Source organism: Osmerus eperlanus, chromosome 17 (genome assembly GCF_963692335.1).
Source record: "Osmerus eperlanus chromosome 17, fOsmEpe2.1, whole genome shotgun sequence".
Lineage (NCBI taxonomy): Eukaryota > Metazoa > Chordata > Actinopteri > Osmeriformes > Osmeridae > Osmerus > Osmerus eperlanus.
In genome coordinates, this window is record NC_085034.1 from 3,269,364 (window position 1) to 3,286,011 (window position 16,648).

The 16,648-nt window shown below is 44.2% G+C and overlaps 1 protein-coding gene across 1 annotated transcript; it reads left to right on the forward strand.

Moving 5' to 3' along the window:
- Nucleotides 1–335: 335 nt before the first annotated feature.
- On the forward strand, nt 336–16,314 carry LOC134038045 (mucin-19-like). Its single transcript, XM_062483640.1, has 46 exons — nt 336–467; nt 689–733; nt 819–1,044; nt 1,342–1,471; nt 1,721–1,784; nt 1,951–2,033; nt 2,205–2,409; nt 2,554–2,676; nt 2,801–2,921; nt 3,093–3,228; nt 3,308–3,382; nt 3,496–3,565; nt 3,734–3,871; nt 4,007–4,156; nt 4,479–4,573; nt 4,831–4,963; nt 5,111–5,357; nt 5,495–5,535; nt 5,680–5,768; nt 5,875–6,029; nt 6,171–6,309; nt 6,604–6,708; nt 6,791–6,985; nt 7,332–7,404; nt 8,181–8,347; nt 8,597–8,753; nt 8,930–9,040; nt 9,253–9,382; nt 9,532–9,550; nt 10,950–11,279; nt 11,319–11,346; nt 11,806–11,856; nt 11,997–12,191; nt 12,285–12,526; nt 12,660–12,846; nt 12,963–13,218; nt 13,436–13,608; nt 13,761–13,830; nt 13,954–14,066; nt 14,318–14,349; nt 14,481–14,631; nt 14,785–14,822; nt 14,927–15,034; nt 15,162–15,201; nt 15,428–15,536; nt 15,636–16,314. The coding sequence occupies exons 1-46, from the start codon at nt 419–421 to the stop codon at nt 15,799–15,801; spliced, it is 5,760 nt and encodes a 1,919-aa protein (XP_062339624.1). The 5' UTR covers nt 336–418; the 3' UTR covers nt 15,802–16,314.
- Nucleotides 16,315–16,648: the final 334 nt, after the last annotated feature.

A 16,648-nucleotide genomic window follows, 5' to 3' on the forward strand; every position in this document is an offset into this window, starting at 1 on the left:
ATAAGGAAACCGTTTTGAAATTAATCCATTCACTCTAATGTGAACACTACATCGGGTGAGGAGAGGAGTTTCATTTTTCAGAGGTTGAGAAGATAACCTCTATGAAGAAATGTATTCATTGTATTACAACCACAGATTTTTCCCCCAAGCATTTCACTGTATTGTTTGCTCCACTGCCCTTGTATCCCAATCTCCTGTGATGTGTAAAAGTTTAATCGTTAAATTTGAGTTTGCTTCCTTGTTCTTCTGTGTGAGGGTTAAGTGCAGGTGGGGGTCTACAGGTCTACTGCACAGTATATATAAGAGTCAGGGCAGTTTCTCACTCACCCTGGACTGGAGGAGAGGAGCTGACTGGTCAGAAACACACACAGAAGACTGGATAGAGCTACACCTACTGTACTGGTGACTTCCAAGCATCATGTCTCTTCTCAGACGACAGCTGGTGGTCTCATTGATTCTGTTCTCAGGTAAGGGGTGATGGTGCTCTGTCACACAGAAACACATTTTAGTGTTGAGGGGTCTCTCCTGTAGGTGGGCAATATAGTCAATAAACCAAGTAGTGCACAGTCTTTGCATCAGCTTTCTACATTATGTTCATTAATTTAATATTCATTTTAGCAGGAAGGAGACCGATGTGAATGTCAATGTTTATTTGCCCCAAAATAATTTTTACTTTTTCTTTTTTTAGTTCTGGGTTCAGTTGTCTCTATTTTAATCACAGAACCAGATCAAAGTAAGTAGGTGACCTGCATGTGTGAGAATCCTACGCTAGTTTATCACCTTGCATTGTCCTGATGTCCTGTGGTCTATGTGGACAGATACCTGTAAGACCTTCGGCAGTGGGGTCGTCAGGACGTACAACAGCACATTGTTCTACGTGCGGTCCACCTGCCCTTTCACTCTCACACGCTTCACCTACAACCGGGTTGACTTTGACATCACCGTTCAGCGGGATGACCACGGCCTGCTGACCCGAGTGGAGATTTTTGTCAACAAGATCAGAACCGTTCTCCAGAACGGGACTGTCTTCGTGGAACAGAAAAGGTTTTTGCATTTTATTTCAGTTTTTCAGTTGTGTCTGTAGGTTTTCCCATGTGTTGAAGTCTGTAGATGGATGATAGAATGTAATGGATTCTCCACCCTGTTTTTAATGTTTTCTCCACTTCAAGTGGTCCAGCTACATCCTCAATTTATGTTAACCATTATTCAAAAATTATGCACACAATTTTAATGGCCAGGAGTTGAATAGTAACTAACCTTTCTGGCACTCAGTCTTGGTGGAAATCTCAACGTGAAAGTCATTGGTCTGGATCTCACTTGTAACGTGATTCTCCTCCTCAGTGTCTCGCTCCCCTACGACCACACCTACCAGCACATCTTCCAGTACGGGATCTACACCCGGCTGAGGAGCACAGTGCTGCCCGTGTCGGTCACCTGGCACAGCACCACCGGTGGCATAGACTCACTCTGGGTGAGCCATGGCTGTCACAACCCCTCGTAGACCTTACTTATGTTATGAGTGTTCATCAAGATGTTAAAAGCAGGCAGGGAGGGGGGGTTAAGTAAAGGTTAATAAAGGCCCAAAAATATATAAAAAAATAAAATTAAAATTAAAATATTAATAAAGGAATTGTAAGCAGCAGACTGCAGTTTCAGAATACGTATAATATAAATAAGGTGTGGTTGGTGTTTAATGAATGTTCTCTTCTTTTTCTTAAAGGTCAATCTTCAGATGGCGCTAACCAGTGAGATGGGTGGGCTCTGTGGTGCTAGGGATGTTGTAGGTGAGTCAACAATAACAAAATGATTTAGTTGTTTCTTCATGTTTTCACTGCCTCAATGTGATTTTTTACCCAGTCGTTGCCATTCTGTGCATGTAGTCTTGTTTATTGCAGGTGTTGTTCACAGTACTTCTCTGGTAAATAATGTGATCTTTCTGTGTGACCTCAGACAATAGAGAAAGGCTGATAGCAGCTAGTGTCCTTTCTGGGGAGAAATGCCAGACCAAAGACTCCCTCAGCACACTTAACATGGTAAGCAGAAAGAGTCTTGTTTGAATGGGTAAATTTACAGTCTGTTGTATTGATGCACCATTTGATAAATTATTATATACTGTAGTATGTACGTCTGTTGTACGTTGTGATGTATAGTTGCAAGCAATCTGTTTCTATTCTTAGATACTCTGTTTTTTCTGTGATGTCAAGGTATGCAGAGATTTTCTGTCCATGGCTATGGAATGTGTCCTGACCCAAATGTCCTCCAAACTATACTTGGCGCTCTGTTACCAGAATATTTATGGCTTTGAAGGAAATAATGCAGTGAAATGCTCTTTCTACAACGAACTACTCCAAAAATGTGCAAGGACCAGCATTATTTGGTTCATGTGGAGAACTGTGACAAAATGCAATCGTAAGTATTGTAAGAAACACAATAAACAGGTTAGGCCTATTGACAACAACCACATCTTTGAAGTAACTCTTTTAGTGGAAGTTGTGATAAACGTTTATTTGCTAATCTGTTTGTTTGTTTGTTTGTTTGTTTGTGTGAGTGCAGCTGATGTTTGTCCAGGGGAGCTGGTCTACCAGGAGAAAGGTAACGCATATAACCCCTCTTGCTCCAGCCCCTCCCCTGTGACCAGCGGGCAGGACCTCATCAGCACTTGTGTCTGTCAGGATGGTAGGTATCCTGTTTGGCCTTATCGGTAGCAGTCAGTGGTACACACAGAGGACAAACACAGCCCTGAAGCCCTCAGGTTATTTCAGTGCTGTCGCTCTATGTGCATGTTCTTGATGTGTTTCAGGTAAGGTCCTGAATGATCGAGTGGGGAGCCACAGCTGTGTGATGGTGTCAGACTGCCCGTGCGTTCATGCAGGGCGGACTTACTCGCCTGGACAAACACGCAGCACCAAATGCCAAACATGGTGAGACAGGGCACATCAGAACGTCTTCGGTTGTTAACTAAAGTGTTTCCACATCTGTAGTCTATTCCTGGGCAAATGCTCAAACAATTGCGATACCGAACATAGTGAAAAAAATGAATTATTGTCAAATAACCCATATCTTAAGGTAGAGATTCTGGTTTTTGTCCACAGTTTGTGTAAAAACGGCAAGTGGCAGTGCTCCAAAAATATTTGCCCACCAAGATGTATCATTGAAGGGCGATTTGTGACCACATTTGATGGAAAAGACTATTCAGTTCCTGGCATGTGCACTTATGTCGCTTCACAGGTAAATAAAGGTTTTGTCCTGAGGCAATTTATGGTCATGCCATTTAACACTTTTAACATGACCCTTTCTTCATATACAGGGCATCAACTGGACCATATCCATCCAGTACTCTGAGACAACATCTCTGAAAAATGTCATTCTTCAGGTGTACAAGGTACGGTGTAGATGTCTACTTGACAAACACTGCAACAGTAACTCCCTTCTCTTCAATAATAGCTATTTGGGAACATACAGTAATGTAATTGAAAATGTACATTTCTCATACAGGATACCTACACATTTTCTCACCAAAGTGTGCAATTTGAGAACATGGATATTCTAGAGCTTCACCAGTCTGGTAAGAGATAAAACCTTTAGCTGTACAGTAACTTTTAGGAGTACAGTACATAGATCTACTTATATTCAATGTCCAAACATTAAATAATTTTAAATAATCGTATGTGAAATGTCCATGTGATTATGAACTAAAAGTTAATTGACTGTAAACCTTGATGTGATGCCACAGAGAATGCTCTGGTGTTCTGGCAGTCATCCATGTACGTTCAGGTCGAGACCACCTTTGGCTTGAAGGTTCAAGTCCAAGTGAGCCCTGAAGTCCAACTGTATATCACCGCACCAGCATCACACACTGGAAAAACCCACGGTATTTCCTTCAATCCCTAGAAGTTTTGACATTGTTTATGGTTTCTGAGATGTTGTATATACTGTAGCCTATGTCTAGCCATACACATAATTGAGATGCTGATTCATATGAACGATCTCTGTCTCTTCTTAACAGGACTCTGTGGAAACTACAACTCCGACACCACTGATGACTTCACTGCCAGTAGTGGTATAGTGGAGAACTCTGCGGAGCCCTTCGCCCTGTCCTGGAGTGTGGGGGCCTGCTCTCCTGACATACCCAAAGTCTGCATCAACGCTGACAACGGTACGGCTCCGCTTTCTTCACGTTACCGGAAAGTAATACAGAGCAGTTTGATTGACTGATGAGTTTGAGGTGAATACGAAGTACAGTGCTTGCTCACTCGGTTGACATGGTGATGTTGTACCAGAGCTGCCCCAAGGCATAAGCGAACTAAGCGGCTGCTTAGGGCCCCCGTGGCCACCAGAGGACCCCCAAGAGCACATGAAATTACAGTTTAATTTAAAAGTGATATATATATATATACATGAACATTCGTAGTGCTTTCCATGGAAATTAAGCTAGTTTAATGTGTTTTTAATTGTTGTGTAATGTGTCTTTTTTTCAGAAAGATTTTCAGAAGAAATGTGCCCAATCTTGACAGACCCCAATGGAATATTTTCAAAGTGTCATGAGCATATTCCAACTGACTCTTACTTTAAGGTAAGAAGGATATCCAAAACCCCTAACTAAATAACCTTCCCTAGCTTTATAACAACACCTCTGTGTTTTAGTAAGTGTTCACCTTGTAGAAATGAGCGCTCAGAAACAGATCTTTACTCAGAACATTGGCCAAACTGTTGTCTCTTTATAAACTCTTCCATGCTTATATCCTCTTCCACCAGTGAGTGCCTTGTGTACACTTTGAATTTAGGTTGTGAGATTACAATGGATTGTCAACTGTCTGCAACTGTTTGCAGGATTGCATCCTCAGAACGTGTAACTGTAAGAGCGGTCTACGGCAGTGCCTGTGTGTCTCTCTGGCCAACTATGCCAAGGCCTGCGCCTACCTCGGTGTTGCCGTAGGTGACTGGAGAACAGCTACCAACTGCAGTGAGTACAACAGCCAGTAATGAATACTGTACCTCTTAACACACACCTCTGACCATTACATACACATTTTTGTTTCTGAGTTTCAGCAAAGGGGCGTATTTGTTCTCACTACGTTACTGTATTTGTTTTCCATGTGTGTGTTTTCAGCCCAAATATCCTGTGAGAACAACCTGAAGTTTGATTACAACATGCAGGCGTGCAACCACACCTGTCTCTCCCTGTCCGGGCCCGACCCCAGGTGTGGGGTGGAGGATGCACCTGTGGAGGGATGTGGCTGCCTGGAGGGCACCCACCTGAACAAGGGCCTCACCTGCAGCCCCAAGGCACAGTGCCCCTGCAGCCACCAGGACAGCTCCATCCCCACAGGTCCTGTTGTCATTGATGGTCGGCAATGGTGAGTGACTGTGCTGTGGAGAGCAACTTCATTATTTAGTGTTTCTTATTGTACTATATATAGTATTTTATGATGTTGTTTATTCTTTTTTATTCTTCTCATTTTTTTATTTGTACTTTTTCTTAATCGTTTCGCAGCAAGTGTGAGAATGGAGAATTAAGCTGCTCTGAGGATTGCGGTAAGTCACTTTTGTTTGTTTACGTTAATCCGTCCGATTGTTTTCTACGTAGGTTTTTGGGTTGTACTGTATACTACACACACATTGTCCTGGCTTAATCCTGGCTTAGAAATCTGAGAAAAAATCCTGTTTTGTTCATCTCAGGTTGCCGTGGTGGGAAAGTTTGCGTGCACTGTTCCCATTATTCAGTCAACACAGCTCAGAAGACCTGCGCCAGTCTCAGCAAACCAGTGGTGGGTCAGCTCAGAGAACAGTAACATCCGTGGATTTTAATGCCTTCCATCTGTCCACATTACTGTATATTTCCCGACAGCACATAACTGTGTCCTGTTCCTCCAGAGCTCCAGCGTGAGCTGTGAGAGTGGTTGTTACTGCCCAGAGGGCCAGTACGAGGACCACACAGGTGTGTGTGTCAATCTGGACAACTGCACCTGTGTGCACGGCGGTGCTGTGTTCAGAACTGGACAGAGTGTTAACAGCGACTGCAGAACATGGTTCGTGTCAAAGACCAACTTTCTTCCTCAGACACACTTCCCTACCTGCTCCTCTACTTCTATACTACAACAAAAAAACGTATTTTATTTCTGGTGACGTGATGTTGATATTAAAACCTTCTGTTTCTGCTCCTCTCCCAGCTTGTGTAGTCACGGCCAGTGGACCTGTGTTGAGAAGCCCTGTATTAGACAGTGCCAGGTGTATGGGAACGGACACTACCAGACATTCGACTCCCGGTGGTATCGCTTTGACGGCAACTGCCAGTACACCCTGGTGGAGGTGAGAATAGAATAAAAAAGAATAGAATACCTCAAAATACGATACTGTTTGCCAAAGGAGATTTGTCAGTGAGAGTTGGCAACAGTGCAAAGAAATGGGTTTGGGCCTGGGAAAAAGGTCTGCGCAGGATGTGTAAGCATTATCACTTCACTGAGCTGCACCATGAAATCTCAGATAACAACATTTGCAGGATTCAGTAATAATTAACTGCCAAGCTGTGATTTACTGAACATTTATTCACAGACAACATGAGATAAAGTACAGTGCATGTGTGTGTGTGTGTGTGTTTCTCAGGATGACTGCGGGAGCGGCCACGGTTCGTTTTCTGTTCGAGTGGAGAGCGTCCCCTGCTGTGATGAGGCTCTCACTTGCTCTAGGGCCATAGTGCTGGACCTGCAGGTACAGCTCATTCATTTGTATTTATTCATCCAACCTGAGTCTTCACCGACACCTAACTTGTCCATGACTTTTATTCTGAAAGGGCGTGGTAACCCTTACCTTGAGTGACATGCGTGTGACAAGGCGCCTGCAGGGAGGCTGGTCCTTGGAGGCGGAGCCTGTGTACTCGAGCCACACGGTGGGCCTGTACATCATGGTCTCGGTCCCCAGCCGCGGCCTCACCCTGATCTGGGACAAACACACCCGGCTCACCGTCCTCCTGGAGGACCGCTGGAGGGTGAGGCCTCTGGACTGCTGTTGAAGCTCCATTTTATTTACTCATCATGATCCATGTGAAAGTGTCCCTGGATGTACAGCTATAGAAGGGGCTGTAGAATGGGAAGTCCAGAAGATTCTCCATGTGAAATTGCCCCTAACTAATTCAGAAGTTGCTCGAATATGTACTGCAGGCTACATCTTCATGTAACATACATAGAAAGAGTGGGCAAGGCTTATGCATCACATGCTGTACATTCAAACAGCATATTCGATGCTACGAACAAAGTCACATCAACACCAATCAATAATACATTAAAAGAAGACTGACCGTGTTTTCTCATGCTTGCTTTCCTCTTGGCATGTAGACTCGTGTGTGTGGCCTGTGTGGAAACTTTGACTCCAATGAGAGGAACGACCTCCAGATGTCTGGCTCATCAGGTAAACAGCTCTGCAGCGTGTTATCAGTATCAGCTGCAGTGTGTTATCAGTATCAGCTGCAGTGTGTTATCAGTATCAGCTGCAGTGTGTTATCAGTATAAGCTGCAGTGTGTTATCAGTATCAGCTGCAGAGTGTTATCAGTATCAGCTGCAGTGTGTTATCAGTATCAGCTGCAGCGTGTTATCAGTATCAGCTGCAGTGTGTTATCAGTATCAGCTGCAGTTTGTTATCAGTATCAGCTGCAGTGTGTTATCAGTATCAGCAGCGTATTTTCAGTATCAGCTGCAGTGTGTTATAAGTATCAGCTGCAGTGTGTTATCACTATCCGCTGCAGTGTGTTATCAGAATCAGCTGCAGTTTGTTATCAGTATCAGCTGCCACTGTGTTATCCGTATCAGCTGCTACTGTGTTATCAGTATCAGCTGCAGTGTGTTATCAGTATCAGCTGCAAAGTGTTATCAATATCAGCTGCAGTGTGTTATCAGTATCAGCTGCAGTGTGTTATCAGTATCAGCTGCAAAGTGTTATCAATATCAGCTGCAGTGTGTTATCAGTATCAGCTGCAAAGTGTTATCAATATCAGCTGCAGTGTGTTATCAGTATCAGCTGCAAAGTGTTATCAATATCAGCTGCAGTGTGTTATCAGTATCAGCTGCAGTGTTATCAGTATCATCTGCACTGTGTTATCAGTATCAGCTGCTGCCATCCAAATTCTGTCAGCTTGCTGACCGACCATGCTCTGTTGTCTTGCGATCTTCATCTTTGGGAAGATTAGTGGTGTCCAGCGCCGTCACGTTTGGCAACAGCTGGAAAACAGCCAATCCCCCGTGTTCAGACGTGACCAAGGAGGTGTTCCCGTGCGAGCGCCACTCCTACTGTTCGGCGTGGGCGGAGAGACGCTGCATGATCATCAGAAACACCTTCAAGGAGTGCCACATGAAGGTGCAACAACACATAGAAACACTACCAATGAAACACAACGTAACATTCAACCTCAAAACCTCACAACTAAAACAGCCTCACATGGCAACACAAGTGACTAGTGACTAAAGTAAAGTGATTACAATTTGATTGGAGTGTAGATATAGTATAGATCTGGCATCCAGTATACATGAATAGATAGGTACATTCACTAACTGACCAATGTCTGGGCCGGGTTCTAACCCGCTGGTGTGTTGCTGCGCTCCCCAGGTGGACCCAGAGCCCTACTACGAGGCCTGTGTGCAGGAGTCCTGCTCCTGTGAGTTTGAGGGGAAGTTCCTGGGCTTCTGCACGGCAGTGGCAGCCTATGCCGAGGCCTGCAACTCCCACAACGTCTGCGTCCGCTGGAGAACGCCTGACTTGTGTCGTAAGTATTGCAGCGCAAACAATCATAAATTAAAAATACAAAAACAGCTGGGACTGGGATTCAAACCTTCATTTGTACCGTATATGTGTTTGAGAGCCGTTGGCTTGACATTCTCTTTATGCAATAAATACTTAATATAGTTAATATACAGTTCTCTTGCCTTGTTCCCCTCACAGCTGTGTACTGTGACTACTACAATGAGCAGGGTCAGTGTAGCTGGCACTACGAGCCATGTGGGCAGGTCAAGACATGTGGCAAGAACAATCGTTTTACTGGCAAGCTGGAAGGTAAGAGAACCCACTCTTTAGAGAAATTAAAGATTCTTGAGTTCTCATTAAACACAAATGGACCGGTGACAAATCCTGTACACAATGTCCCAAATCCATTCATATCGGATCATTGATTTCTCAATTTTATTGCAAAAGTAAAGGGATTCATTCTTTTCATAGTTTAACCAGGATACCTAATGACATAAAGGGCTCTTCCCTTTGTACCACAGGTTGCTACCCGAGATGTCCTGAGGAGATGCCATACTATGATGAGAACACCGGGGAGTGTTCCACTTTGAGGAACTGCAGTTGTTATTTCAATGACACTGTGCTTCCTCCTGATGCAGAGGTGGGGAACTGGTAAGTCATTGCTGTGTGCAGTCTGTCTCAGTGATGTGGGACATTGTATCGTCATTGATAGTGACAAAAAATTCATTTATCTAACTTGCATTGTAATTAATTGTAATTAAGTGATGCTGGATTACTACAATCTGCCCTTGTGTTTTTAGCAAGTGTGAGGGGGGAACAGTTTACTGTGGTGAGTGCAAACAATTGATAATGCATTTTTATTTGTAGAAATTGGTCAAGTGCAGCAGTACTAAATGTCTAACCACTGTGTCTAGGTCCGGCATCAACAACAACTATCACCCCCACAACTATTCCTACTACAACAATTAAATCTACAACCACAACAACTGAACCTACAACCACAACAACTGAACCTACAACCACAAAAACTGAACCTACAAGCACAACAACTAAACCTACAACCACAACAACTGAACCTACAACCACAACAACTGAACCTACAACCACAACAACTGAATCTACAACCACAACAACTAAACCTACAACCACAACAACTGAATCTACAACCACAACCAAGGCTACAACCACAATAACTGAACCTACAACCTCAACAACTGAATCTACCACCACAACAACTGAACCTACAACCACAACAACTGAACATACAACCACAACAACTGAACCTACAACCACAAGAACTGAACCTACAACCACATTAACTGAATCTAAAACCACAACAACTGAACCTACAACCACAACAACTAAACCTACAACCACAACGATTGAATCTACTACCACAACAACTGAATCTACAACCACAACAACTAAACCTACAACAACTAAACCTACAACCACAACAACTGAACCTACAACCACAACATCTGAACCTACAACCACAACAACTGAACCTACAAGCTCAACAACTGAATCTACAACCACAACACCTGAACCTACAACCACAACAACTGAATCTACAACCACAACCAAGGCTACAACCACAACAACTGAACCTACATCCACAACAACTGAACCTACAACCACAACCAAGGCTACAACTACAACTGAACCTACAACCACAACAACTGAACCTACAACCATAACTGAACCTACAACCACAACAACTGAACCTACAACCACAACTGCACCTACAACCACAACAACTGAACCTACAACCACAACCAAGGCTACAACCACAACTGAACCTACAACCACAACAACTGAACCTACAACCATAACTGAACCTACAACAACTGAACCTACAACCACAACCAAGGCTACAACCACAACTGAACCTACAACCACAACTGAACCTACAACCACAAAAACTGAACCGACAACCATGACTGAACCTACATCCACAACAACTGAACCTACAACCACAACCAAGGCAGCAACTACAACTGAACCTACAACCACAACAACTGAACCTACAACCATAACTGAACCTACAACCACAACAACTGAACCTACAACCACAACTGCACCTACAACCACAACAACTGAACCTACAACCACAACCAAGGCTACAACCACAACTGAACCTACAACCACAACAACTGAACCTACAACCATAATTGAACCTACAACTACAACAACTGAATCTACAACCACAACCAAGGCTACAACCACAACTGAACCTACAACCACAACTGAACCTACAACCACAAAAACTGGACCGACAACCATGACTGAACCTACAACCACAACCAAGGCTACAACCACAACAACTGAACCTACAACCTCAACAACTGAACCTACAACCACGACAACTGAACCTACAACAACAACTGAATCCACATCCATCATAACTGAATCTACAACTACAACAACTGAAGCTACAACCACAACTGAACCTACAACTATCTTTACAACAACTGAATCTACATCTGCAACACCTGAACCTACAACCACAACTGAACCTACAACCACAACAACTGAATCTACAACAACTGAAGCTACAACCACAACTGAACCTACAACAATTTTTACAACAACTGAATCTACATCTGCAACACCTGAACTTACGTCCACAGCAACTGAACCTACAACCACAACTGAATCTACAACTACAACAACTGAAGCTACAACAACTGAACCTACAACGATCCACACAACAACTGAATCTACAACACCTGAACTTACAACCACAAAAACAGAAGCTTCAACAATTTTAACATCAACCAAAACTACAACTGTCCTTTCCACGACACCTATAACTACAGAGTTTACTACAACAGAACCTACTACCTCAACACAATCCACAACTGTATCTACAACAAACTTCACAATAATAACTGGACCTACAACAACAAACTCACCCACAGCAACCATAGTAACACATTCACAAATTTCATCGCCTACAGCCTTCTCAACCTCCACCACTACAAACCATACAACAGTATCAACCACAACTGCTGCAACGGAGGTTACGATCTACACGACTGAACCAACAACCCCCAATACACCTTCTACACCCGACTGGGTGACAACAACAGCAACCACAATAGAAACCACAACCCCTGGAGGTAAATTATAATTTCACATACATAGCTAGTTACATAGCTAGTGTTTCAGACGTCTCCACTTCTCAACAATATGATGTAGGCTGCCATAGTCACGGACACATGGTTTATTTATCAATGCTTGTATATCCTTGTGGCTCCAGGCTGTGTGGACCAATTCAGGAACCAGAGCTGGTTGAATGGTCAGGAGTGGAAGGAGGAATGCTCCACAAAGATCTGTAAGAACGGGAAGATTGAGGTGACGCCAATCCGCTGTCCCCAAACTACTGAACCTAGTTGCCCCAGAGGACAAGCAGTCAAGGTCAAACATGAATGCTGTGAATTCTGGGAGTGTAACTGTGAGTGTCCTTCTAGTTCTCTCGTTCATTTCTCTCATTCATTTCTCTTTATTTGTTCAGTTACATCATAATGTCTCCCTTTTCTTCCGCCAGGTCTCTGTGATGTATACGGCGACCCCCACTACATCTCCTTCCAGGGCGTGACCTATGACTTCCTGGACAACTGCACCTACATCTTGGTAGAAGAGAGGTTGCCACGGCACCACCTCACCGTTGTTGTTGACAACTACTTCTGCATTGAGGGCCTGATGGGCTCGTGTGCCAAAGGCATCATCGTGACATACGGCAACACAACCGCCACCTTGAACATTGCACCAGACGAGGAGAGAGTTGAGGTACAATTCAGTTGCTTCCTAGATACGGCTGTTTTCCAAACACAGGTGGTAACATCCATCACACACATCCCCTCACGCTCACCCCCATTTCTCTCTCTCCCTCTCTATCTGTCTCTCTCCTTCTCTCTCACAGTCTACCCTGAACCAAGTGGTTGTCAAGCCACCCTATGAGGACCAGGGCATACGGTTTCAGACAACAGGGTACATTGTTTCCATCTACATCAGAGAGATCCGCTCCCAGATTTCTCTCTCTCCATTGAACACTCTGACGGTCACCCTTGCTATGGAGCACTTTGAGAACAACACCCAGGGACAATGCGGTAGGTGGGGTGTCGAGGCAGCCCATGCGTGTCTCTGTTCAGTCGCTGTGAGTGAGACGATTGTGTGTGAGCTCAGCTCGTGTCTACATCCAGCCTCCTGTGTCTGTGTCCTCCAGGTGTGTGTGGTGGGGGCTCCTGCGTGCGTAGAGGAGGCCAGGTGGAGGAGGACTCCTGCTGTGAGAAGACGGCCTATGACTGGGTGATCGGTGACCCTCTGAAGCCTGACTGCCGCTCCGCACCCAGGGACGTCCCCTGTCACCTGCCGCCAACCACCCCACCTACATCCAGGCCAAACACGACCACCACGACCATCCCAACCACCACAACCCCTCCGTGCCCTGGCAGTCCGCTCTGTGACCTCTTCCAGCACCCGTAAATTTACTTCAAATAATTTAGGATGCAATTCATTTCACACATTTGGGACTGGTCCATTGATATCATGGCCCTGACCCTAACCCTTCAGCTAACGTGAATCAAGGCCGCCCCGAGTATGAGACAGTATTTGCTTCATGTGTTTGACCCTCGTGTCTAAATGTAAATGTAAAAATGACTAAACGTAATGTCTGTGGATGTCTGTCGCGTGTCGTAGGGTGTTTGCAGAGTGCAGACAGCGGCTGAACCTCAGTCTTTCTGAGAGGAACTGTAGGTATGACTCGTGTCAGATCGGGAACATGGCCTGCTCCTCTCTGGAGCATGCTGCAGATGAGTGCAAGAAGGTGGACGTGTGTGTGGACTGGAGAAGCCTCACCAACGGCACCTGCAGTAAGAAAACGAGCAAACATTTTACCCTGACATTAAACATCATAAATGTCGTTGACATGATAGTGGATGATCAGAATATAATTGTAGATTAACTTTTATAACGTCTCTATAAAATATTCTGGAACATATTAAGGGTTGGTTATTTGTTTCAGATGTGAACTGTTCAGCGGGGCTGATCTACAGTGAGTGTCGAAGCCAGCTAGACAGCTTCTGTCGTGGAGGGTGAGTGAGAGAGCCTTGCTTCTTAATCAGTGGAAGTTGCTCATTCTGGGGGATCGTCCATTAACGTGTGGCCTTCTGCATCTGTGCTGTGTCTTTCTGACGGGCCTGTTTTCCCTGCTCCAGTGAGCTTGTCTCAGGCGAGGTCCTGGAGGGGATGAAAAGTGGCTGCTTCTGCCCCGTCGGTCTCCTCAGATCGGAGCAACACAGGAGCACCTGTGTGTCTCCTCCATGCAGCCGTGAGTACAGGAGCGGGGTCGAAAACCCCTTTATACCTGGTGTGCAGTACTGTACATCAGGCCGGTTTGCCCACTGATTGCGTCTGTCAATACAAATATTTTACCTTGAGATATGACAGATTTATATAAATATTTGATTAAGACAAATAAATATTAGCAATACAATTTATTCTGTTAATCTCTCTATATACTGTATATTTTTTTATTGGTCATGTTACTATTCAATGTCCCCCCTTCATCTTGTCTTTCAGCCTGTAAGGGACCTCTTGGAGAGCCCAAGCAGGTGAGAGTTGATACATTATCACATATATCACACGCACACATATTAGTGATGCATTATCACTGTTAATGCATAATTGGCATTTTAAGTGTGTGTGCGTGTGGATGTTGAAGCTCTGTGTCTGTGTGTCCCAGGTTGGAGAGAGTTGGAAGTCCAACTGTCACATGTGCACGTGTAACAACCAGACTAAAAGCGAGGAGTGTGTCCTCCTCCCTCTCCCTCCCGCCCCCCTCTGCAGCGGCAGCTCACAGCTGCTGCCTGGCTGCTGCAACGAACAAGTCTGCGGTACGGACACCCCACACACCTCCTTTCTACAATCTCAAATCTGACGCTGAGAACCAAGAAGTGTTTTTGCACGTGTAGATGTCGAGAATGTTTTGCTAGATGTTATTTGGAAGGTTCATTGACAGAACTCACTCATTGATCTTTCACTTGCAGTTGAGAAGATATGTTCGCACGATGGAATGGAGTACAGGGTAAGCAACATTCCAATGTATATCATTTAATATTATTTACTAATACGTGACAGGTTGCTGATTAGTTGTCTGTTGTTGTGCGTGTCTGTGTTGTGTGCGGTTAGGTTGGAGACACGTGGACAGACCCTGCTCAGCCCTGTGTGTCCTATAGTTGTACCAGGAATGGCGTTCAGACAAACACCAGGGTTTGTCCCAAACAGAACTGCCCCCAGGTACACAACCCTCTCTTTGATCACGAGACATTAAATTCAGTACTGTACAAACTGTACGCACTTCAGCTGTGGGGTTACTAAACCCTTCACCAGACCATGTGAACACCTTGTTTTTATCTGTTTTCAGGAGAGGAGAGTATGGGATGATCGACATTGCTGCTACACGTGTAAGTCTCCTTCAGATAGTTTAGTGCTGCCATCTAGTGGTTGAGGTAAAACAGTGCACTGTCTACATCTCAAAGTTAAACAGTAGCTACATCAATAAACTATCCACTGTTGACACATGCTGACTGGTAAGAAAACGGTTAAAGTTTTGGAGTGGTCATGTAAATATTTGGTAGTTAAATCCATAAATCCAATTTGACTATTTGTTTGTGTCTCTCTCTAACCCAGGTAACCAGACATGTGCCCCCAGGCTATCTTTCGCAAACATCACATTGAACGAGTGCAGTGCCACCCTCAGACTGCCAATCTGTGAGGGTCAGTGTGACACTAAGACCAGGTAAGACCGCGTTGTAAATCACCAATAACATGCGCCATCGTTTTCATGTGAGCACAGTTGATTCAGCTGTCTGAATGCTCACGTGCCTCTCCTCCCCAGCTGGGTGTTGGTTGGAGGGCTGATCCAGGTGGAACAGTGCCAGTGTTGCAGAGAGCAGAACTACGAGTGGAAGAATGTGAGCCTGGCGTGCGCTGAGGGACCCAGACAGTACCGGTATCAGCATATCACCAGTTGTCACTGCAAGGGTTGCCCTGTGCTGAGGTAAAGCTGCTGACTGCTCCTCAACCCAGAGGCTGTTGTAAGGAACCTAGAACAAGAAGTAGCAGCTGTTTCAATCCCAACAGCACCATTTATAGCGTTGATTAACATAGATAGACACAATAGGAGCACTGAACAAGATCACCTGTCTTACTTTTTGTAATTGTATGAATTAAATTTGATCTGATAAAAATGTGAACACATTTTCATGGAAATGAAACATTAAATCTTTATTGTGGAAAAGATAATTTTTTAAGGTTTTCAAATAGCATGATTTAACTCTTTTTTTGCCTGGCATGTGTCTGGTTTATTGATTATTTGGTTTGACAGTGTTGTCAGACCTGATGGGACACCCTGGACTGTCCTATAAAAGTACACACACATACTGCACACTCTTTCTTGAAGTTCTAGCAACAATGCACACAAATGGTATTTTTATGGTCTACTGCTTTAATATACATGTATACAATTGATATAATGTTGATTTACATTAAATTGATTAAACATTTTTTCAAATAAACTCTTTGCTACTTTCTTGAAGAAAGATCGCCTTTAACAACATTAATTACAAACTTGTCTATGCAACTTTTCTGATGTTTCCAAACAGCCTGTTCCATCATACAGGTAACTGTCTTGGTCATGGTCTGATGTCTTAGAGCAAGCAGTGATTAATAGGCCACAGGAAAGAAGCACTAATCTAAAAATGGCACATAATCAATCTGACAGCCAGTAATCCATTGACCAATCAATCAATGAGAAGGTGTGAATAGTTTGAAGTCCTGTGAAAGTATTGACAAATGGACTGGTAGACTTCGTGCTGTAAGATCTGCAGCTAAATTTACTGAATTGGATCC